General features: G+C 56.8%; 9 protein-coding genes across 9 annotated transcripts; 2 read left to right on the forward strand and 7 right to left on the reverse strand.

The window, feature by feature from the left end:
* Positions 1–35: 35 nt before the first annotated feature.
* BDY17DRAFT_309683 (uncharacterized protein) lies at positions 36–974 on the reverse strand (the record flags this gene model as incomplete). The annotated part of the gene is made up of 1 exon (XM_033735361.1): positions 36–974. One exon carries the CDS (start codon positions 972–974, stop codon positions 36–38), a length of 939 nt encoding a protein of 312 aa, XP_033591025.1.
* A 666-nt stretch (positions 975–1,640) lies between these two features.
* On the forward strand, positions 1,641–2,928 carry BDY17DRAFT_128733 (uncharacterized protein). Its single transcript, XM_033729391.1, has one exon. It carries the CDS (start codon positions 1,820–1,822, stop codon positions 2,870–2,872), a length of 1,053 nt encoding a protein of 350 aa, XP_033591026.1. The 5' UTR covers positions 1,641–1,819; the 3' UTR covers positions 2,873–2,928.
* BDY17DRAFT_128722 (DNA replication regulator SLD3-domain-containing protein) lies at positions 2,929–5,645 on the reverse strand. Its single transcript, XM_033729390.1, has 2 exons — positions 5,470–5,645; positions 2,929–5,417 (listed from the first exon to the last, which is right to left on the reverse strand). The coding sequence occupies exons 1-2, from the start codon at positions 5,557–5,559 to the stop codon at positions 2,985–2,987; spliced, it is 2,523 nt and encodes an 840-aa protein (XP_033591027.1). The 5' UTR covers positions 5,560–5,645; the 3' UTR covers positions 2,929–2,984.
* Positions 5,646–6,135: 490 nt separating this feature from the next.
* On the reverse strand, positions 6,136–7,630 carry BDY17DRAFT_128751 (uncharacterized protein). The gene is made up of 6 exons (XM_033729392.1): positions 7,394–7,630; positions 7,310–7,340; positions 7,118–7,256; positions 6,621–6,979; positions 6,283–6,559; positions 6,136–6,223 (listed from the first exon to the last, which is right to left on the reverse strand). Exons 1-6 carry the CDS (start codon positions 7,482–7,484, stop codon positions 6,203–6,205), a joined length of 918 nt encoding a protein of 305 aa, XP_033591028.1. The 5' UTR covers positions 7,485–7,630; the 3' UTR covers positions 6,136–6,202.
* Positions 7,631–8,552: 922 nt separating this feature from the next.
* Positions 8,553–9,707, reverse strand: BDY17DRAFT_316317 (aquaporin-like protein; the record flags this gene model as incomplete). The annotated part of the gene is made up of 3 exons (XM_033736002.1): positions 8,553–8,578; positions 8,620–8,952; positions 9,014–9,707. 3 exons carry the CDS (start codon positions 9,705–9,707, stop codon positions 8,553–8,555), a joined length of 1,053 nt encoding a protein of 350 aa, XP_033591029.1.
* An 871-nt stretch (positions 9,708–10,578) lies between these two features.
* On the reverse strand, positions 10,579–12,437 carry BDY17DRAFT_128847 (uncharacterized protein). Its single transcript, XM_033729393.1, has 5 exons — positions 12,277–12,437; positions 12,075–12,168; positions 11,781–12,007; positions 11,643–11,712; positions 10,579–11,580 (listed from the first exon to the last, which is right to left on the reverse strand). The coding sequence occupies exons 1-5, from the start codon at positions 12,336–12,338 to the stop codon at positions 10,852–10,854; spliced, it is 1,182 nt and encodes a 393-aa protein (XP_033591030.1). The 5' UTR covers positions 12,339–12,437; the 3' UTR covers positions 10,579–10,851.
* Positions 12,438–12,569: 132 nt separating this feature from the next.
* On the forward strand, positions 12,570–16,902 carry BDY17DRAFT_128901 (uncharacterized protein). Its single transcript, XM_033729394.1, has 2 exons — positions 12,570–12,778; positions 12,839–16,902. Exon 2 carries the CDS (start codon positions 12,874–12,876, stop codon positions 16,858–16,860), a length of 3,987 nt encoding a protein of 1,328 aa, XP_033591031.1. The 5' UTR covers positions 12,570–12,778; positions 12,839–12,873; the 3' UTR covers positions 16,861–16,902.
* A 42-nt stretch (positions 16,903–16,944) lies between these two features.
* On the reverse strand, positions 16,945–18,666 carry BDY17DRAFT_323311 (Aspartate/glutamate/uridylate kinase; the record flags this gene model as incomplete). The annotated part of the gene is made up of 2 exons (XM_033736987.1): positions 16,945–18,400; positions 18,464–18,666. The coding sequence occupies 2 exons, from the start codon at positions 18,664–18,666 to the stop codon at positions 16,945–16,947; spliced, it is 1,659 nt and encodes a 552-aa protein (XP_033591032.1).
* Positions 18,667–19,054: 388 nt separating this feature from the next.
* Positions 19,055–20,230, reverse strand: BDY17DRAFT_295679 (translation protein SH3-like domain-containing protein). The gene is made up of 4 exons (XM_033733338.1): positions 20,066–20,230; positions 19,521–19,988; positions 19,380–19,465; positions 19,055–19,319 (listed from the first exon to the last, which is right to left on the reverse strand). The coding sequence occupies exons 1-4, from the start codon at positions 20,136–20,138 to the stop codon at positions 19,182–19,184; spliced, it is 765 nt and encodes a 254-aa protein (XP_033591033.1). The 5' UTR covers positions 20,139–20,230; the 3' UTR covers positions 19,055–19,181.
* Positions 20,231–21,032: the final 802 nt, after the last annotated feature.

The raw sequence follows: 21,032 nt of genomic DNA on the forward strand, positions 1-21,032 counted from the left end.
CTTCTTTTTCCCAGTACTGGCGCATTGCGATGGCGCTATGGCAGTGACTCCGCCGGCTCCAAGTTCTGATACATAGCAGGGGTAATAGCGTCGAGCGCAATCTCTACGAATCTTCTTCCCGTGCATCGTGCTCTAGCCATATTCTCAGCGAGTGCGACATTCTCCTCGCGAAAGCCTTCCTCGCGCAGACTGCGGTAATACGCGGTCAGCAGGGATAGACCAAGCTCATCATCGATGCGAAAATGGGAGGAGTCTTGCGGAGCGGGTGAGGGACGGATAGCCCAAGTCAAGGTGATTGGGCGATCGCCGAATTCCAGTCCGGGCTGAACGTGCGAGCTGCAGAGTTGGCCGGACTCGTCGACCAGCATCATCCCTCTTGAACCGCTCTTCGCGTGGATCTGCGCTCTCTTGGTGGCAGTCGATTGACTGGAAGCGGTGGTGCCGTGGTTGGGAGGCTCGGTTTCGAAAAGCGTGAACGGAACGATTCCTTGTCCGCCGTCGATGCCACTGTCTGCAGTGGCCACGGCCAGAGCCATGGTATGCAACACCTCGCTCAAATCCTGTCGTCTATTCTGAGAGCGGATGTAGATATACTGCATGTAAGGCACAGCGTATCCGAGCTTGGGCAGCGGCAAGACGGAGAACTGGGCAGCTCCGACCGCCTGGCCGTTATGGTCTCGAATGCCCACCACGCGGTAGGGCGCAAGGCCAGAACGGCGGCCGTCGAGATCGTCTCGCAGGCGTTGAACAATTAGATCTGGGCGCTCGCGTTCCCCACCATGAAACATGCTCAAGTAGAGCTGCTGGTAGTCACGTTCGAATCCATCGGGAGAGACGAGTTCCAACGTGCCAATGTTGGGCAATGCAGTTGTCTCGAGGCGTGCTGCAGGGACGCGGCTGAGGGCCTGCAGATCTATGCCATGCACGAGGCCTGCCAGCCTCGGATCCAACTGCTGCGGTTTGAGGGCGTTCATGTTCGTGATGCCATTTACCTGCTTCTATACACAACTCACAGGAGGAGTCTACTACGATGATATATACAGGCATTAGACGGTATTGGCACCTTTCTAGCCCCACACTTGAAATCTCTTCGGTTGCAATGCTACCACGGTTGCAAGCAAGCATGGGGTGCAAATTTCAATCGCTGTGATTGGCTGGCTGCACAGACTAGAACATGCCGCCCATTAAGCGCAAACATGGAGGTTTCGATTGTTACGATATCCATGCCTTCGACGAGCGCATTCAGTCATGACAGCCTCGCCGCCTGCTTCGAAATGTCGACTCGCGCATTCTGTCGTGCAAATAAGAGTCCGGTCTGGCTGTAAGCAGTCAACTTCGGGCAAGTCGCGATGGAAGGCTTCACAATCCTTGTCATGTGTCTGCAGGGCGCGCGACTGCTTGCATATCCTACACTTCAAAACTAATGAATTGCCAACAGTATGTGTATTCAGGTTAATCTAGTGTGGTGAGAGCGGCTCTAGTCTGACTATTGTGAAGTGGACTCGTCCTTGGACCAATCAATCTGCTTCCTCTGAGATTTCCAGCCAGAGTCGTGAGGCTCAGACTCTGTCGGCAATGACTGAGTGGCTGGACGCTGCCGTCGCAAACACATAGTCTCAGTACAGACACCCAAACGGCCACTCACGCTGGGCGGGGTTCGCTTTCTCGCACCTACCTGATATCTCCTGGCTGTCCACGACTTTTTGGACTGCGTCCAGTGTCCACTTCCTACCTCATTCTCATTCAATGGCGACGGCTCAATGGCAGTGCGGCTTCTCTTCTGTAAGGCACATCTGAATCGGCCCAGGCGAACCAAATCATGGCCCAAGAATCCCCTCCTATCGTCCTATTCACCTATCCCGAGTCGGTCGTCGGACGTCGGACGGAGTGGTATCTGACTCTGCGCGGAATTTCCTATAATTTATGCGAGGTCGATAACAAGATGCCACGTTCTGTCCTGGATCGACTGGATGTGCATTACCGGCGCATTCCCGTGTTGGCCGTCGGTCGAGACATTTATTGCGACTCGCGGTGTATCATTGATCACTTGGAGAAACTGTACACTTCGCGCCCGAAACTCGGTAGTGAACACCCGTACGAGAGGGGTATCGAGAAGATCTTGGAGACCTGGGCTTTCGATGGTGGGCTCTTCGCGCGCACGGCGCAAATGATCACCCCGGATGCCGGTCTGGTTCAGCATCGAAGCTGGCTAGACGACCGAGCTGAATTGACCGGAGTGCGATTCTCGGCCGAAGGACTGAAAGGAGGCGTGAAAGATGCATTGTCTCACGCACGCTTGCACCTGCGCATGGTAGAGGAGGAGTTGCTCGCTGATGGACGTCAATGGTTGAGCGGCGGGCAGCAGCCGGGACTCAGCGATGTGCATGTGCTGTGGATATTTGACTGGATGATGCGGCCCAAAGAGGCCATGGGAATGGCGCATGCCTACCCGTGGCTGCTCAACGAGCAGAACTATCCGAGGACAATGGCGTGGGTGAAGCGAATGGCAGATGTATTCAACACCGCACAGGCGAAACATCCCCCAAGACGCATATCCGATATTGAGGCCGTGAAACTCATCGAATCATCAGCCTTTTGGCAAGCAGACGAATTACCGGTAGAGTCGTTGGATCCAACCGGGCTGGTCAGAGGCGAGGAGGTCGATTTGATCGCGCTGGATTCGGCCTCCGCAGCGGGCATCAATCGGCGGGACGTGGGACGGCTCGAAGGGCTGACTGTGACGAGTGCAACGATCGGAACGGAAACGAAAAATGGCGTTCATGTCCGGATTCACTATCAACGAACGAATGTCCGCGTTGTACAGGCTGGAGGGAAGCCAAGGCTAACAGCGAGCGAGATTCCCAAGCTATAAGCAGAGCATCTCGAGATATCCGTCAACACGCGTGATAGCGGCGCCGCTTCAAGACTTAGGCCTAGCTATGACTGAGCGTTCTGTCATTCCGCAAGCCACGAATTCACACCCCCTAGTCAAGGGCGTCTCCTTGAAATTCATCCCAGCCTAGAGCATTGTAGATGGACTCAGGTCCCGTTTGATCCGCCACGCCCGTTCTAAGGACCACATTTGGCGAAGCCATGGCCAGAGGAGTAGCAAGCAGTCGATCGACGGTCGTGGTGGATTTTGGCTTGGAAGGCGTTTGAAAAACGGCGAGCGAGCCCGGTGGTCTTGCTAGACCGGGTGGCATGAACTTGGCGAATCCTCGCGAAGGCGTTTCCTGGACGTGCGAGGACGGTCTATTCCGATGACTCGTTTGGGGAACGGCCGGCGTACTTCCTGGGATGTCGAACGTCCGCTGGGGAGCCAATCGCGGTGACGAGGATGCCATATACGAGTCGCCAGCAAACTCACCCTCTCGCTCCATCATGGTACGATGGGGCTTCCTGGGCGTGGCACGTACTCCAACGTAGCTTGGAGTATTGCTGACTTGCGAGGCCAATGAAGATGCTCCGTCTGGCTTAGTCGCGGCCGAAAATTGCTTTGCCTTGGCCTTCGTTTTGAGCGTGGCATCAGCGAAACTCTTGTCGATCCTCCGCTCGTCCTCCCTTACCGCAAGGGCTCGGTTGGGCTTCTTAAGCATCTCGACTGCGTCCCGAAGCCTAGCTTCGACGTCTTTCTTCTTTCGCATCTTTGCCTCATTGGCGGTTGATATGGCCGTCAGATCAACCTCGCGCTTGCTGAACTGCTCAAGATGTGGCACAGCGCGAGGCCTGCGAATATGCGTCGAAGGTGGCCGTAAGCTGGGAATACAGTCCAGCGAGACATCGCTGCTTTCGCGTTTGATCAGGGGGACCGATTCGGACGCCACTGCTGACCTCGGTAAAGATGGCAGTCGGGCTCTGCCAGGCTGAAGCGTGCGAATCGAAGGATCCGTTGACGACCGCTCAGGTGATGTCCTCGCCGGCTTTGGTCGCGGTTGTCTAGCGACAGCACTGCCCGGCTTATGTGACTTTGAAGGATTCTCTTTGACCGGAGTTGGAGCACCTGGGCCGCCGAATTTCTTGTTTACTGTCGCTGAGTAGTTGGGGACTCGAGAGCTGTAGAAAGGAATGACGACTTCTATACAGAAGTTTCGGAGCTCGTCATTGGGCTCCTCTGAGTTGACTGAGGTGTCTGGATTCACGGCTTTGGCAGGCGACTGCGATTCAAGCGAATGCCATATACACAGCTTGTCCAACAAAGCCTCAAGCTGGGTAGGCAGGTTGTGGGCCTTCTTCGACGTCAACCGCTTGCTCGGGGTCCGCGGCAGCCCCGGGTCAGCATGCCGGCTATCAGAGAATTGCAGTGTTTGCCCCTCGCCTGTGCATGCAGGAAGAGCGGCCTCAAGCGCCAGAACTTCGAGAGTGAGAATGATTTGCAAGAAAGTCTCACGAGTACGAAGCCTGATGAGTCTCTGGCGAAGGAGTGCATCAAAGCTTTCGGAACTTGAACAGTCGTCGACATCGTCGTGCAAACGCCACCATCTTCCCACCATGTCCTGCTCGTCAACGAAGAACCCGGACTTGTCTCGCTTTGCCACCCACTTCCGCCGCTTCTTCTTTGCTTTGTCAGATCCACGCTCTGGCGGTTGGTCATTCGACAGCGGCAGGGTTTTGATTGAATTCGGAATGTGATCTCTGAACTTTTTGTCCATCACGGACGAGGTCAGTATGCTTGCGCGTAAGAAGGCCGCAAGTCCGGGTAGATCCGTTTCCTTTCCTGCACCTGACCAGGCCGCTCTCGCTCTCGATAGTGGTCCTTTGGCGAAATAGGCCAGTGAGGTCCTAGAAAGGTACAAGGCCTCAAGGTAATGCTTGGTCAGCTCCTGTAGTGCGTCCTGTGGTTGGTGGTTTGTATCCGTTATGTTGGCGAAATCAGGGGGCTGCGCATCGATGCGAGTCGATACATCGGACTCTTGCACCAGTCGGCGTCGCGAATCGGCCGACGTGGTCTTCTTCTGCCGATTCGTGTGGAGCTTGGGTGGCTCCGACCTTTGGTATCCCTGGCCCATGACGGCAGCGACAGCCCCCGGCAATTCAACTGACGCATGCCCCCACCAAGCGTTCGGTGGACATTCTATGGCTCGCCTCTTCATCGGATGTAATGGCCTTGTCTGGAATTCCACATTGGATTGTTCCAGCAGCATGGACTCGGTGACCCAGGTTGCGAGGCGACATAGCGCGAAGCGTTGTGGAACGACCTGTTCAATGGCATACAACCGCTTCTCCACCTCCGAGCTCGCCACTAGCACGCTAGGAAGCGCGTCGTCTTCGGCATTCGCCTTCTCGAGTGGGCTGATATGAGCGGAAAAGAAACGGCTCGGTGGTGAAGCTTGATCAAGATAGGCGAGGGGAAGACTCGCGCGAGACAGCAAGCATATGGATCGGAACGACTCGCTGGGCCGGAGAGGTGCGCGAGGATCCTATAACAGAGTGTCAGCTGGGAAAGGCGTGGCTAGACGGTCATGGGCATACATGGACCGTGAATGTGTATGCCTTGATCTTCCCATCGTCCTCGTCTCGTGGGCGTTTCCGCGTTATTGATATGGCGGGTAAAGCTGGCATACTCCCCTCCTCAGCATTAAAGATGACATGGCATACCGTAGGGCGTGCTATTGTGTGCAAGGGTTCACGATGAGCCGTTGTCCGCTCTCCGAGACGTGAAGTTGGGGACGCGTCCGTGCTCGGCATCGCGTCGCGGGGTCGCTTTCGCTTGATGCCTGAGGCATTCAACTCTTGATGCAGCATCCAGCCAAATCGATTTCAATCACTATGTGACTTACAAGTACATTGCATCGCGGGTGCGAATGGTCAGGGCCTGCGCGGCCGTTTGCACTTTTCCAGATTACCTTCTCAATGGACATCGGCTTGAATGGACCATTTCGCTCGTCGGGGGCACGGGCGGGCACATGTCGCGAGTAGGTGTTTACCAGCTGCTATTCGGTTGTACAACTATCGCCCATTGCTCGCGCAACCCCCGTGACCCATCGCCATCAAATGCTGTTCACGCAGGCCGACAGGTTCGCAACGCTTCACCCACTCCGATATCCTTGCGCCTCGACACCAATCCCTAAATGCAGCCAGTTACCGACGGACCATGCAGATGTAGACTCGAGTCAGAGATAGATAGGGTTTCAGCGCTGTGGGCCACTCGATCAAGAACTGCGCATCGCCATCCACCCATTCTCCGAGAGGGTCGGAAAACCTATCACCGTAACCCAATAACGCTCTGCACACGTGAAAAGTCAGCGACGCAATCCGGCGATCTTGTAGATTCAGGCAACTCACCATCTCAAGAGTCCAGACCCTTCGAATCCACACCTTCAGTTTTCCTTGCACTCCCTCGACATTCTCCAGCTCCACCCCTTCCCACCAGCATCTTCGCGCCGGCTTCCTCCAGAACAACAGCAACTTTTGCGCCATGCCCACCGCGTTCCCACTGGCCGCACCCCCAGCATCGGAGCCGCGAATATCAGTCCTCAGTCGCGCAAGGGCGATGGAGCATATCACCGCCTTATTAGGCTCGGCCGCGCGATGGCCCCAGATGTCGGCATGATCGAAACCACTATCCCGCGCCGTTAGCTACTACACTTGGAGGACGCCAAGGGTCGGGGGCAATGGTTTACCCAGCCGTCAGCATTTCGATGAGGTGTCGCTCCGTCGTGCCCTCCTCCTCACTTTTCCTCAGGCCACTGAAGATGCCATCCTGCTTCAGGAGTTCTCTGCCAGCCGCTCGTTTCACCTCAATCATCTCGGTAGCATCGATGTCGCGTCGCGGGGGAATGGCGTAGAAGTCCAGGTCCTCGCGCAGCACAATGATGCCAGCCCGATCCTGGAGCATGTCTCGCGCGGAGCCTGCCAACGGCGCGGGCCCGGGCTCAATGGGCACAGTGGAAGCATCCTGAGGTGTGGCTGCCGAGGTGGGCAAGGATTGAGCGACTTGGCGGAAGAATTCGAGCATGTACTGGAGGGATGCGGGGTCGTACTGCGAAAGATAAGTGATGTCAGATAAGTATAGATTTGTGTTTTTCATGACGCGCGTGATGGTTTGCAAGGAGGGAGGGGTGGGGGCGTGAGCGACAGGTTTTGTAGTCGCTGCCGCCCTGCCGGAAGGGTTGCTTACGTCGACGGGGTACACGTCGCCAGTGTTGTGATAGCTGTTCATGTGGCCATCGGGAAGCAGGCCATTCGGGAATAGAGAGAGTAAGACGAATTCGGGAAGGGTGAGCAGTTCATCCCGCGACAGCGTGAAGCGCGTTCCGCTGGGGGCTGTTAGTTCGACGCATTGCATGCTGCTGAAAGTCAAGTAACGCACCGTAGCTCAAGCGTAATGCTCTCGTCCGATCCTGTGATGCTGTAAGCCAGACGTCTCCAACGGAAGCGATGCATGGGGACGTGCCTCCAATACCACTGGTGCTGATGGGTGCAATCCCAGCGGGCCCTTGCTGGACCTGGGTGATGACACTCGCCGCTCCGCCGGCTACAGCCATGACGTATGTAAAGCCGTCGAGAGGAGAGCCTCCTTCTGTATACGGCGGCGGCGGTTCTCCGTCGTCGAGTTCCTTGCTGCACTCTGGCGCTTGTTTGGTGTCTCGGGGGAGCGCGGCTTTGGTCTCGGCGACAACGCGACTAGCGCCTCCGGACGGAGAGGCAGAGGACTCCTCGAATGTCGGCGGGGCGGAGGCACAAGTGGCAAAGGCGGAATCGGCGGCGGCACACTCGGTGGCTAGGGCGGAGTAAGGGTCGGCGGAGGAGGGAGCTGGGAAGTAGCGCGAAGGAAAGTTATGGGAGGAGAAGGGCGGCGGGGGCGCGACGGCCGACTGGTGCTCTTGCTCTGGCTCTTGCTCTTGCTCTGGCGCGCGCTCGCCTGGTTCGTCGCGAAGGCGCAAGGGAGTGTGGACGTCGGTCTTGCTGGGCCGCTGGTGGAGAGAAGGAGCGGGGGTGGTGTGCACGGAAGAGTCGTCGTCGTGAGTAGCCACTTTGAAGAAGGCGCGCGACGCCTGTTACGCAGACATGGGGGTAGCGACAATCCAAGCGGCAACGGGAAGGCAGGCTCTGCAAGGCAATTGGGGTCGAGGGCTCACTGGCATGCGATTGGTGACGAGTGGAGGCACGGGGGGTTGGTGGGGATGGACGAGGTGCGGCGTGGTTGCTCTCGACCATCTCCACTTGGACCGCCCGTTAAATTGGCTTTTCGGAACTCTCCGCCGCGGACTTCCGTGCACTTGACCGGCGCCCAATGGAAGCTTCACCGATTCACATTAACTAATAAGTTACAGAACACCGATACCTCTATCGACTGCTTGCGCTTCAAGCAAAGAAGACTATGGCTCCATACCTCGCTATCATGTAAGCAATCGCTCGTAGAGATATATACCTCAAGGTCTCTCCGCGAGTTGCAGGATTCTTCAAGGCCAGCCATCTCCCTCACGTCGGCATCTTTCTCATACTCCTCTCCCTCCGTGTGCGTTGTGTCTTTCAGCAGCACATCATGGCCTCATGCATCATCAAGTCAAAGACCAGACACGCGGTAGTGGCCACCCAACGACCTCCCGCGTTCAAGTGAAGGGCCCCCGGCATACGGCTGGAAGTTGTATCCCGGATGCATAGCCTCTGGCCTGTCACCATTCACTTGCGGCAGAGAGATATCCTTGCCCCCTCCCCCTTGAGCGAAATTCGGGTGGGCGCTCCGTGAGCGAGAAATCTCTAGGGCATCAGGTCTCGCGACATCCTTCGCCGTGTACGCATGTTCTTCGTCCACATCCAAAACTTCCGCTTCCTTTTCATCGAAATCTTGGCCCGGGTTCGCCGTCTCGTACTCGAGGAGCTTGAGGAATCGGTACAGAGCGACGGCAAGTAATGATCCGAGGCCGGGGCCGACCCAGTAGATCCAATGATAGTGTGGGAAGTGACCGAGGGCCACGCACGGGCCGAAAGAGCGCGCGGGGTTGAGAGAGCCTGCCGAGAGTAAGATGTCAGCAAGCACGCGTGCAATAAACACGAGCAGATTCACGCATACCTCCAGTGAAAAAGACCCCACTCAGCTCACACACGAACAGCGCAAGTCCGATGCCGATAGGTGCGATGAACGTCCCCTTATGCTTCTCCGCCGCCAGCATAAAGATGGTGAACACGAGCACCGCGGTCAAAAGCGCCTCGATGAAGAGGCCGCGCACAACGGAAACGCCGTTCCCAAGCGTGGTTGTGACGGCAAAGGTGCCCGGGAAGAGGGCCCGCACGATTCCTGCCGCCGCCATTGCACCAAACAGTTGAGAAATGAGAGCGACGAGGGCGCGCACCCACGTCACCGCTCCGATCAAAGCCATCCCGAGAGTCACTGCGGGATTGAACAAGCCGCCGGAGATTCGGAAGAAGACCCACGCGGTGACGGCAAGGCTGAAGCCGAATGAGAGCGAGATGAACATGAGTGACGAGGCATCGGGGGCAGTAGGGATGCTGTGTTGACTTCCGCCGGCCTGCTTCTGAGCTTCCGCCGCTGCATTGGCCACTTGGGTGCCGCTAAATGCCAGGAACAGGAAAGCAGCGGTCCCGAAGGCCTCGCCCACCCCGGCGATGATGTGGTTGCGAAGGGTATTCGGCAGGAAGTCCAGAAGTCGGGATCGAGGCGTGTGGTTGATGTCTTGTTTCCTCGTGTTGGTGCGACGCATGCCGGGAAGGTTGAAGCCCCTCGTGGACGGCTCTTGGATGTTCATCTTGAAGAGTCAATTGAGGCGGAGCCACGGGGTGTATCGACGATCCCCGCGTGGAACAGGGCTGAGGTAAAGGGCCTCACCCTCGTGGATGTGTTGGGGTCTGATGGGTGAGCTCGATGTCAAGACGCTTCCAGCGGCAGAGTGTCAGGAAGTTCACAGTGTTACATGTAAGTCAGACTGCGTAAAGAGCGAGTGGAAGGTCAAAGCGGTGCCCGCACATGCAAAGCTGGGGCTGGGAGATGCATCTCACATGCGCCAGGTGCAATCGATGATGCGGCGGCGCTAGGCTGGCCTCTTGGAAATTCAATGGCAGCATCTACATTGGCATGTACTTGACCCTGGTCGCCGCCGCAAAGTGCGCATGGAATGGCCATTCTATCCCTTCGCCTCGAGATGCCGGCATCAATGCACAGAGCGGTACTCACGCGGCTTTGGCACGCGTCTTCCATCTTGCCGCATTTGCAAATCTCTGAGTGAGCGTGACATGATGTTCTGTGATTGATAACAACGGTCGCAGCCCAGCCTTCCCCACGACATGTCGTCTGCATTAGCGCTGCATGCAAGCTGTGGGGCCGACATGCAAGGTTGAGCGCCGCCATTTGTCATGCCATGCTTGCTTCGGCGTCGTGTAAAGATGCGGCTTCTCAAAGCCTTGTAAGTGCTTGGGATATCAACAGTCTGGTTGCAAGGTTCGCTTGAATCTCAGCGCTACATGTACAGTACAATTCGAACGATTCGAGCGGGCAGAGTCCGACGCAGAGTCTGACATCCATGACCGACTTCAGTCTTGCAGCGCCACGGTGAGCATTTGAGCTCGTGAGCGTTGCTATTGTTCCATCCGAAGCGGTCACACCATCCTGCGAGCTGCTCGATCGTGCTGTTCTCCATCGCGCTCTCTTTCACGCGGCAAGTTGCCTCCAAACATGGCAGCGCTGGCAATCCGTTCGACTGGCTGACATGCTGTCAACCACATGCGTGGAGGGGTCTCCTTCTCCGTCTCGCACGAAGGGGGGGTTGGCGCTCTCCCAACTCCCTTTTGTCCGGCCATGAGTATTCTTCGCATTACGCTCCATCAGGCTTCCCGATGTTTTGGCACGAACACGCCCTTCCAGCGGTGACATGAGGTACTGATCGCTCAGGGCAGTCAATCTTTGCCGTCTTTGTAAGAGTCAATCCAGTCTGTTTCGCCGACCGCGAGCTTGCCAAAGTTCAATCGCGTACTCCAGCGAACATTGTGCGTGAAAGCGACCTCATTCATCTCGTCGCCCCATGGATCGATGTCGGAGAATGTCGACTTCCTTCCGATTGGACGATGATGGTTGAAGTACGGGGGCTGAAGTGTCAAGCACGTGGCCATCTTCCGCCCCTTCTCCCCGTCACAAATACGAGCGAGCATGATGTCCATTGCGCCGCTGTCCTGCTGATGCACGCCCATTTCCCACAGGAGGCGACGTGCGCCAGCGCGTGAGATGGCGTACGCCGAGCTACACAGGTTGCGCCTCGTCCGTGACACTACTCGGGTGTGCGGGGGATATTGCTCCATCAGATCTTTATTTGCGGCTTGCATGTTGATATGCTGCGGCTCCGGCACCGTGTCATCGTTCGATATCACGACCCGGCCAAGCGGTGTGCTCCTGCCAGCTTCGGTTGGGAAGACGGTACCACAGTGCCCGAGCCATAAGAGGTCCCACTGCGATGCGTCACCGTACGGAGATGTCGTTGGCTCCGTGGTGAGCCCGGAGCTCAGATCGAAATTGGACGGCGTTTGGCCCCAAGAAGGGCTGGGGTAGGTAGGGTCAAGGAAGCGATTCGTTGAGCCAGCCAGAGGCTGTACAAGCATCTGCGTGGCTCGCGCAAAGTCTCGCATTTGCGACTGCCAACAGTCAGTGGCGTCCAAGCGACTACACGACGGTCAGAGAGCATTCGACCGCTAACCTTGATGCGTATGTCCCAATCCACGTCATCCTCCATGATCAGCGCAGAAGTGAGGTTCTGCTCAACGATCCTGCGGGTCGAGTTAGCAAGGACGAACGGCTTGTTGGCGATGCGACGACGGGAGCAGAGCACACTGACTTCCTAATCACATTCATGTGTGCCCGCCATGCGCCCAAGCCCGACACCTTCCAATCCTGCCCGTAGCCTCCTGGGGGAAGGAGCTTCTTCATGGCGTCGAAATTCTCCTCCGCGACAGCTATGCCGTCGGCGTACTCGACCTCCAAATTCGAAAAAGCGGCTGCTAGGGACATGGCATCGCGGCGGTCGGTGCGGTAGGGCATGCTGACGACGAAGATCTTTTGGAACTGCATGAATGAGGAGGGATGTCAGACGCCAGGCAGCAGCAACGGCGAGAAACAGGGGAGAACGTACGCCGAGCGTGGCATTGTACACGTCGTCCAGGATATCATGATTGGGCGGTGCGCTTTCGGGCGCATGATGTGACGGGGGTTGATGAGGCGGCGGCGGCGGGGTGTATGGCTGTGATTGTGAGGAAGAAGGGAGGACCGATGAAGCTGCACCCTCGTGGTTGAGGCCGAGCAGGAGTAGGAGGAGGACGATCGCCGCGCCCGACCCAATCACGACCCACAGCCGCGCCTTCCCTCGGCCTGCTCGGTCTGAGTGCGTTTGACCCATGAGGAGACGGCCGCCAGAGGAGGGGAAAGAAAGTGGTCGCAAGGGGGAAAAGGTGGAAGTAGCGTAGGTAGCCAACGCCTGCTACCTGAAGTACACGCGTGCGGGCATGTACTGTGGGCAGACTCGCAGGTACCTCCGTCTTCACCCCCATGCACGGGCCCACCCGTCGAAAGTAAAAGAAATGACTCAGCAGTATGCCGGCCGGCCAGACGGCCCGTGCAAGCTTGCCTCGTCTGCTCGCATTTCTTCACGGCTCTGGCATCTTCGACGCTCGCGGCGGTCTGAAAGCCGACAAGCCAGGAATCTCGCTGCCGAATGGACTTCAAGGGCAGCTCCAGACGGGGCAGCCCGCGGCGGTCCACTGCGCTCACGGATGACGAGGTAGATGAGGTCGCTCGGCGGCGCAGCGACATGTACCGTCGAGGCAGTAACATGAGCGAGTACGTTGAGGTTCTTGCAATTCCAACCACCTGTCTCCCACCACTGACCCAATGACACAGGGCAAGTTTTCTCGGCGACGTGGAAATGGCGCAAGATGAGGTGGGTTCGCACCTTGGATCGCTGGAAGGCCGCATCACCTAACCCAATGCCATTACAGATGTTCTCCGGGCCGATGTCTGAGAGCGTCCCCACGGCCACAAGCACATTCGCCTACAGAAGAAGTCGCCGTGACTCGACCGCAAGCTTCCAGTTCTACGATGATGAAGATCAAGAGCAGGATCTGGAGGAGTGGCCGGACTGGCACGAAGAGGCCATACTCGATGATCAGGATCAATTGGAACGGCAGAGTCTAAGTGACACCAATGGAGTCGAACTACACAGCGAGGAAGTGACTCTGCTGGACAGTCAAGAGCGGAGGAGGAGCAGCAGATCGAGAAAATCGTCCGGCGTATCCAAAGGCTCGAGGACGTCTACCGAAGCTCCCTTACTGCGTCGGCATCCGTCTGACCAATCTCGTCGTTCGGAAGACAGCGCATACAGTGGCTTCCGGACCGGTGGCCGAGTCAGCCAGAAAATCTACATCTTGACGGAGGACATGACAATTGTCGTTGCCGGGTTCCGTACGTCGGCGCTCGGCTTTGCAATGTACCTCTGCGTCTGCATCCTCACCGCCGGCGTCGGCTATCTGGTCTTACGATGGCTTCCTAAGTGGTACGTGAAGCTGGTCGGACGCAATGCCCCCCTGGCAAAGTGCGATTGGGTGGTGATCGAGAATCAGTGGGGCGAAATGGCCGTTCAGAACCTCAACAAACAGGAGTTTGGCCAGTCGCTATCATCCGTCTTTGGGCACAGCGAGAAGGGCAAAATGTCGGATTTTGACGAGTACGACGATCCCATCATCGAGCAACTGCGGATCCTGGACTATCGCTACATTCGCTTCTGCTACCACCCATTGCGAGACAAGTTCGTCCTGGGCAATGTGTGGAAAGATCCAAACTGGACGGATATCGCGACAGTCCGAGCGGGGATCGACAGTGACGAGCAAGAAGTTCGGGAGCGCATATTTGGCGCCAACGCCATCAACATCGAGCAGAAGAGCACGATGCAGTTGCTTCTCGACGAGGTCCTTCACCCCTTCTACGTCTTCCAAGTCGCAAGCATGCTTCTCTGGTCCGTGGACGAGTATTACTACTACGCCGGCTGCATCTTTGTCATTTCCGTTGTCAGTGTGGTCACTACTCTCCTGGAAATGAAGGCGACGATGAAAAGGCTTCGCGAGATTTCGCTCTTCAAGTGCGACGTTCGCGTCCTGCGCAATGGCTTCTGGCGGTACATTGATTCTAGCGAACTCGTACCGGGTGACGTGTACGAGGTCACCGATCCAAATCTTGGACTATTCCCCTGCGACAGCTTGCTTCTCTCAGGAGACTGCATTGTGAACGAGAGCATGCTGACTGGCGAGTCGGTTCCTGTATCCAAGATCCCTGCTACCGACGAGACGCTGGATCGTCTCAACCTGGCTGCATCGCAGATACATCCGGATGTTGCAAGGCATATGCTGTTCAGCGGCACAAAGATTATCCGAGCACGTCGGCCACAAGACGACGGAAGCGATGACTCGGCTGCACTGGCGCTGGTTGTTCGCACAGGCTTCAACACTACAAAAGGCGCCCTCGTTCGGTCCATGCTTTTCCCAAAGCCATCGGGGTTCAAGTTTTACCGCGACTCCTTCCGGTACATATCAGTCATGGCGTGTATTGCCGGCATTGGATTCATCGCGTCATTCATCAACTTCATTCGTCTGGGCTTGCAATGGCATCTGATCCTCGTCCGCGCTCTGGACTTGATCACGATCGTTGTCCCGCCCGCCCTTCCCGCCACTTTGACCATTGGAACGAATTTCGCCCTACAGCGCCTGAGGGGGAAGCAAATCTTCTGTATCAGCCCGCAACGAGTCAATGTGGGTGGAAAACTCGACGTCATGTGCTTCGACAAGACGGGTACTCTGACGGAGGATGGCTTGGATGTTCTTGGCGTCCGAGTGGTTGCTCGTCCATCGAACCGATTCACGGAGATTTTCACGGACTCTACCGAACTACTTCCCGGTGCCACGTACGAACGAGATCCCACTTTCGACTACAACGCGAACAAAGCCATTCTGTACACCATGGCCACTTGCCATTCGCTCCGTGTTGTGGATGATGAGTTCATCGGCGATCCCCTGGACCTAAAGATGTTCGATTGGACTGGCTGGCAGTTTGAAGAAGGCTCCGGTGGTCCCTCGAATACGGAAGAGGACGAGGATCACTCACTTTCGCCGTCTGTTGCTCGACCGCCTCCCGGCAACGAGTTCGACCTCGACGAAGAGCCCGACTCCGCAAACAGTCGGCGTCCGATCGAGCTCGGCGTGCTAAAGTCCTTTGAATTCGTCTCGCACCTTCGCCGTGCTAGCGTAATCGTTCGACAGTTTGGCGACAAGAGCGGAGATGTGTTCGTCAAGGGCGCGCCGGAAGCCATGAAGGACATCTGCAGACCGGAGTCTTTCCCCGCCGACTACGACGATCTTCTATCTTACTACACCCATCGCGGTTTCCGGGTCATCGCTTGCGCCACCAAGCACATTTTCAAGCTCAACTGGCTGAAGGTGCAAAAGATGAAGCGAGAAGAGGCCGAGTCGAACCTGGACTTCGTCGGCTTCATTGTGTTTGAGAACAAGCTCAAGGACACCACGACCAGCATTATCGAGCAGCTGAACGAAGCCAACATCCGCACGGTGATGTGCACGGGCGACAACATTCTCACTGCCATCAGCGTTGCGCGGGAATGCAGCCTCATTGATCGCACCGCACACTGTTTCGTGCCCCACTTTGTGGAGGGAGATGCGCACACCGCGCTGTCCAAACTGAGCTGGGAAAGCGTGGATAATCCCGTTTACCAGCTTGACGAGAATACGCTGAAACCCCTTCCGCCACCCGCCGACCACGACTCTTCGCTCCCGTACGACGTTTCAAACTTACGGAACTATTCAATCGCCGTGACAGGCGATGTCTTTCGCTGGCTGGTGGACTTCGCGTCACCCAAGGTGCTGCGCGAGATGCTTGTCCTAGGCCAAGTCTTTGCAAGAATGTCTCCGGACGAGAAACACGAGCTCGTCGAGAAGCTACAGAGCATCGACTACTGCGCTGGCTTCTGCGGTGATGGTGCCAACGACTGCGGTGCTCTCAAGGCAGCAGATGTCGGCATTTCACTCTCGGAGGCGGAGGCTTCTGTGGCCGCGCCCTTCACCAGCCGAGTCTTCGACATCTCATGTGTGCCAGAGGTGATTCGCGAAGGCCGTGCTGCGCTGGTGACGAGCTTCAGCTGCTTCAAGTACATGAGCTTGTACTCAGCCATCCAATTCACGTCGGTCAGCTTCTTGTACGCGGCCGCCTCGAATCTGGGCGACTTCCAGTTCCTCTTCATCGACCTCATCCTCATCCTACCGATCGCCGTGTTCATGGGCTGGACGGGACCGTACCACTCGCTCTCACGCAAGCGACCAACGGCCAGCCTGGTGAATCGCAAAGTCCTCGCACCCCTGATTGGCCAAATCGTGATCTGCATCGTTGTCCAGCTCATTGTCTGGCTGCTCGTGCGACGGCAGCCGTGGTATCAGCCGCCTATCCTTGACCCCGGGCACTCTCGACCACCAAACTCGGAGAGTACCTCTCTGTTCCTGGTGTCGTGCTATCAGTACATCCTCTCCGCCATCGTGCTGTCGGTGGGCAAGCCGTTCAGGCAATCGATCCGTCACAACCTGCCCTTCGTCATCAGCATGGGCGTCACGTTGGCAGTCTCGACGTACATTCTTTTCGATCCCGCACCCTGGCTGTTCGATCTCATGGACCTGACGCCCATGTCGCCGGCGTTCAAGATCTTCATCCTAGGCCTGGGTCTTGGGGGATTTGTGTGCATGTATTTGGCGGAAAGATTACTGTTCCCTCACTTGTCGAAGTGGATTGGCAAGGTGAAAACGGAGTGGCGCGGCAAGACGAAGAAGCGGAAAGAATACAAAGTCATCTTGGACGACATGCGCATATGAGTAGATGGAGGCAACAAATGTACAGCAGCAGTATATCGCATCATGGAGTCCAAATGATCTCGCGAGCCCGCTAATGCTAAACATTTAATTCTCCAGAAATGTAAAAAGATTGGTGTGCACCACATTCAACGCCCTCTCGGCTTCCTTGGCTTCAATGACGCAGCTGATGTTGATCTCGCTCGCCCCCTGGCTGATCATCTCAATGTTCACTCCATGCTCACCCAGCGCACTGAAGAAGCGGCCCGAGATGCCGACGTGGCTTCGCAGATGCCTGCCGACGAGCGAGATGATGGCCATGTTCGGAACGAGATCGATGTCGCCCCACGTGCGCAGATCTTCGACGCAAGCTTGGAGCGCGGCACTCTCGATCTTCATCTCTTCCTCGCCACCTCCGGAGAGCAGGCGGGCTTCGCTGTGGAGCGCAAGGGAGATGTGAACCTCGGATGAGGAGATGAGGTCTACACTGAGGCCGTGTTCGTCCAGTGTGCTGAATATGCGGCTCAGAAAGCCGTGGGCGCGGGTGCGCTTCTTGGAGTGCACGTTCAAGATCGCAATGCCTTTCTTGATCGTCACGGCGGTGGGCTTGCGGGGAACCTGCTGGTTCTGCATCAGAATGTTGGTGGACGATCTGTCGCGGAAGATGAAGCCTGGCCGTCGATTGTAATTGTCGGTCTGGTCCGGGACGATGACGGTGCCGTTACTGCGGGGATTCTTGACGTTTTTGATGCGAATGGGGATTTCCGCTTTGATGACCTGATCCATGGTCTCGTTGTGAATCACCTCGGAACCGTAAAACGTCAGCTCGGCAGCCTCGGAGGGCGTGACAGAGTCCAGCAGACGGGCGGTAGGGACCTTGCTGGGGTCGGCGGTGAAGATGCCATCAACCTCCTTCCAAATTTGCAGTTCTTTGGCTTCCAACCCGATGCCGACGAGCGCGGCGCAGAGGTCGGTGTAGCCTCTTCCAATCTCCTTCAAGAGGCCGTCTTGTACCCTCCCGAAGAAGCCGGTAATGACGGGGACTGCGTCGTCGGGCTCGGCAAGCACACGCTTGGCCATCGCGGCGGTCAGCAACTCGTAGAGCCCCTCGCCTCGTCGCGACGCCTTGGTGGAGGAGATGGCGAGGACCTCCGACATGTCGACATATGCCGCTTTGATGCCGCGACTTCTCAGGATGGCGGTCATGTACAGGCAAGACAGACGCTCTCCCACAGCTACGATCATGTCCATCGTCTGATCCGACACTTCCCTGATTACTTGTGCGCTCTTGAGGATGTCAAGTAGATCATCGCATTCGGAGTTGACCACTTGCTCGTAGTGCTGGAGCACATCTTCAGCGTCGTTTCTTTCTGTCAGAACGTCTCGTCGTCCCGCTTCAATGTGATCGGTGCGAATGGCCTCGACGATTTCGAGGTACTTCCGGCTCTTCACGTCCTCCACATCTCGCGCCGCGCGTAGGAGGCGGGTGGTGGTTCCCTCGCTCTTGGTGCCAGTGCTTCGCGCCGAGCACACCACGGCGATGCGGTGTCTCTTGATCCCTGGACTGCAGGCGTGGGTTAGCTCGTCCTGCCCAACTCGTGCATTGCCTCGCGAGTATCATACATACCCCACAATCTCTTCTGCGATTTTGACCGGGAACTTGCCCACGCTCGTTCCGCCATATTTCTGCACCACCCAGTTGCCGCCTCCTGGGAGGGACAGCTCGGGCGAGTGCGGTATCCGGTAAGCGAAGCCATTGGTGACGGGATTGTGATGGGGATCCCAGTTCGGGTCAGGTTTGCGAGGGCGGCGGATGATGGGGAAGTCCATGTCTGCGAGCAGGCTGCCCTTGCTGCCAGTCGACTGGACGAGGGGGGAGAGAAAGCAGGGTGGCGTGAGATGAAGGGTGTGTGCAGATCTGAAGTGGTTGGAATCAGAGTCATTCATCCGCACGTGCACTGCGCTTCATTGAATGCTGACATAAGGCTTGGACTTTGAAAATTGCCGATTGCGCGATAGGCGTTTCGCCGCGGCATGAGAGCTACATGGACGAGTCTTGCGATTGACATTCATTATTCTACGAGCTGCCTTAGATGAAGTGGTGTGCTCCTCGAACACCACGATTCGTTCGTCGTCTCTGGCATTATCGGGGTGGAGATCGATGATCGAACTACTACGCGGTGTGAAACCACATTCATCAGGAAACAAGGAGCAGCAGCGTCAGATACGATGATTTGTCTTTTGAAGGTATCCTCCTGTATCACACTACAGCGCAAGAAAGCACCGCAAGCTACAGCAGCAACACGACAAAGCGTAAAGGAACCCTCCCGTCACTCTCCATGCGTCTAGTCCTTTGTCTTTTGAGTACCACGTAGCAGACCAGTTCTCCGGGCGGCGATGAGACCGGCTTTTTGACCTTGTGCAGCGTAGCGAGAGATGGTCGACGCCTTACCAATATGTTGATGGTTACCACCACCGTGGGGCTGGGACGCGAGTTAGCAGACGAGCGAGGGCAGGCGTGAGATGATCTGGTAGGGGCTTACATGGTCCACGGGGTTCATAGCCACACCACGGGTCTTGGGCCACGAGTTGCGCTTGACGGCGAACTTATGCTTCGCACGGGATGCCTCTGTGCGAGTGTTAGCGAGTGTTCACGAGTCATGCCTCGATGCGGGGTGTCGTACTGAGCAGAGGCTTGTCGGTACGTCCTCCTCCAGCGACAATGCCAATCATCCCACGCACGGTGCTCTTCACCACCTTCTTCGCTCCACTCGGCAGCTTCACTCGGGTCTTACCCTCGTCGGGGTTGTGTCCGATGACGGTGACATAGTTGCCGCTCGTCCTGCCCAGAGCGCCTCGATCACCAGCCTTCTCTTCCACGTTGCTGACCACGGTACCTTCCGGCATCGACCCGAGGGGGAGCACGTTGCCGATGCTGAGAGAGGCGTTCTTGCCGGCGTAGATGAACTGGCCGGTGTACATGCCCTCGTTGGCGATGAAGGTCTCGGTGCGGAGTTTGAAGCGGTACGGATCACGAAAGACGACCCGGGCGAGCGGTGCGCCACGGCCGGCATCGTGAACAATCTCCTTCACGACGCCGCGGATGTAGCCATGGCGTTCGGCAAAGTCGTACGTGCGGAACTGTGCGGGTGCTATCGCCATTGTGAGCTGCTATTCCCATCTTTTCGACCCGCCCACGAGACGGTGACTGAACCGCGGGTGCGCTCACCTTTGTTCAGGCGGGTGTTGGCCGTGAAGATGGACCCTCGCCCCTTCCTCTGATTGCGAATAACCCGACCCATCGTGTTTGTTGGACTGACGGGTGTGGATGTGATCGCAAGACTGCTGGCTCGAAAAGTATAGACGCTGTTAGCGGATAGAATTGTGCAGGTGCGATGCCAAGACGGGAGACTTTGTCGGCTCGGCCCGGCTGTCCCGCCCCGAAGGTCCAATCTTTTTGCAACACCACCTCCACTCACATTGAAGAATGCAATACATACCCATGGACATGGCCAACAGGGGCTGCTCACACGGACTCCAGCCTCACAATGCGGATAGCACGCCTTGTGTTTCCCCAGCTGCGATTTGGCAAGAGCACTGACGAGCTTGGCTCCGCCGGTGTCATCATTGAGCCATGGTAGCAGTAAGTGAAATCTCGTATTTTGTACTCAAGAACAAACAAGTCACCTTAGACGCGCGCACATACTTTCATCGGGCATTGCTGGGTTGAATTCGCAGTCGGCGTTCTCAGGTGATGAGATCGTTACTCTTGGCCGGTGGACAATTTCGATACAGGACGGCCAACATCATGATCCCACGGCATAGATGAGAAGTGCTACAAAGGTCGACCGAGCGGCTCCAGGATGCTATGAAACATGGAGGCAACGTTCATCCCACACATTCCGAAAAGGACGCAAAGAGGAAATCCACTGAGGTGGCAAGCAATGCGCGACCGCATCTCCGACGCCATCCTCAATGCTCGGCATGGCAGGAAAATCAGGCAGAGCGGGAATGCAGGCTGCATCTCGCATGCTGCATGGTACTCATGAGACCGGCGGCGAGAGTCAACATAAGCTGCTGCGATAGTTGTTGGCCAACGGATTATGCACGAACGACGAATCCGGAGAGTCCATCCTCGAAACTACCAGTCGAGGCTGTTCAAGACAGACATTTGCCGACGGACGGCTGTGTTTACT

Source organism: Neohortaea acidophila (assembly GCF_010093505.1).
Source record: "Neohortaea acidophila strain CBS 113389 unplaced genomic scaffold BDY17scaffold_4, whole genome shotgun sequence".
Lineage (NCBI taxonomy): Eukaryota > Fungi > Ascomycota > Dothideomycetes > Mycosphaerellales > Teratosphaeriaceae > Neohortaea > Neohortaea acidophila.

Excerpts from the sequence above, each read along its gene's own strand:
- BDY17DRAFT_128722 (XM_033729390.1), bottom strand. The coding sequence starts at position 5,559 with ATGCCAGCTTTACCCGCCATATCAATAACGCGGAAACGCCCACGAGAC. Across the intron at positions 5,418-5,469 it reads CATACACATTCACGGTCCAT|GATCCTCGCGCACCTCTCCG; the intron begins GTATGCCCATGA and ends ACTCTGTTATAG.
- BDY17DRAFT_295679 (XM_033733338.1), bottom strand. The coding sequence starts at position 20,138 with ATGGGTCGGGTTATTCGCAATCAGAGGAAGGGGCGAGGGTCCATCTTC. Across the intron at positions 19,466-19,520 it reads TACCGACAAGCCTCTGCTCA|AGGCATCCCGTGCGAAGCAT; the intron begins GTACGACACCCC and ends ACACTCGCACAG. Across the intron at positions 19,320-19,379 it reads CTATGAACCCCGTGGACCAT|CCCCACGGTGGTGGTAACCA; the intron begins GTAAGCCCCTAC and ends CTCGCGTCCCAG.
- BDY17DRAFT_128751 (XM_033729392.1), bottom strand. The coding sequence starts at position 7,484 with ATGGCTGTAGCCGGCGGAGCGGCGAGTGTCATCACCCAGGTCCAGCAA. Across the intron at positions 6,980-7,117 it reads GCGACGTGTACCCCGTCGAC|TACGACCCCGCATCCCTCCA; the intron begins GTAAGCAACCCT and ends TATCTTTCGCAG. Across the intron at positions 6,224-6,282 it reads GGGTCTGGACTCTTGAGATG|AGCGTTATTGGGTTACGGTG; the intron begins GTGAGTTGCCTG and ends TCACGTGTGCAG.
- BDY17DRAFT_128901 (XM_033729394.1), top strand. The coding sequence starts at position 12,874 with ATGAGGTGGGTTCGCACCTTGGATCGCTGGAAGGCCGCATCACCTAAC.
- BDY17DRAFT_128733 (XM_033729391.1), top strand. The coding sequence starts at position 1,820 with ATGGCCCAAGAATCCCCTCCTATCGTCCTATTCACCTATCCCGAGTCG.
- BDY17DRAFT_128847 (XM_033729393.1), bottom strand. The coding sequence starts at position 12,338 with ATGGGTCAAACGCACTCAGACCGAGCAGGCCGAGGGAAGGCGCGGCTG. Across the intron at positions 12,008-12,074 it reads TGTACAATGCCACGCTCGGC|TTCCAAAAGATCTTCGTCGT; the intron begins GTACGTTCTCCC and ends TCATTCATGCAG. Across the intron at positions 11,581-11,642 it reads ATTGGGACATACGCATCAAG|TCGCAAATGCGAGACTTTGC; the intron begins GTTAGCGGTCGA and ends GACTGTTGGCAG.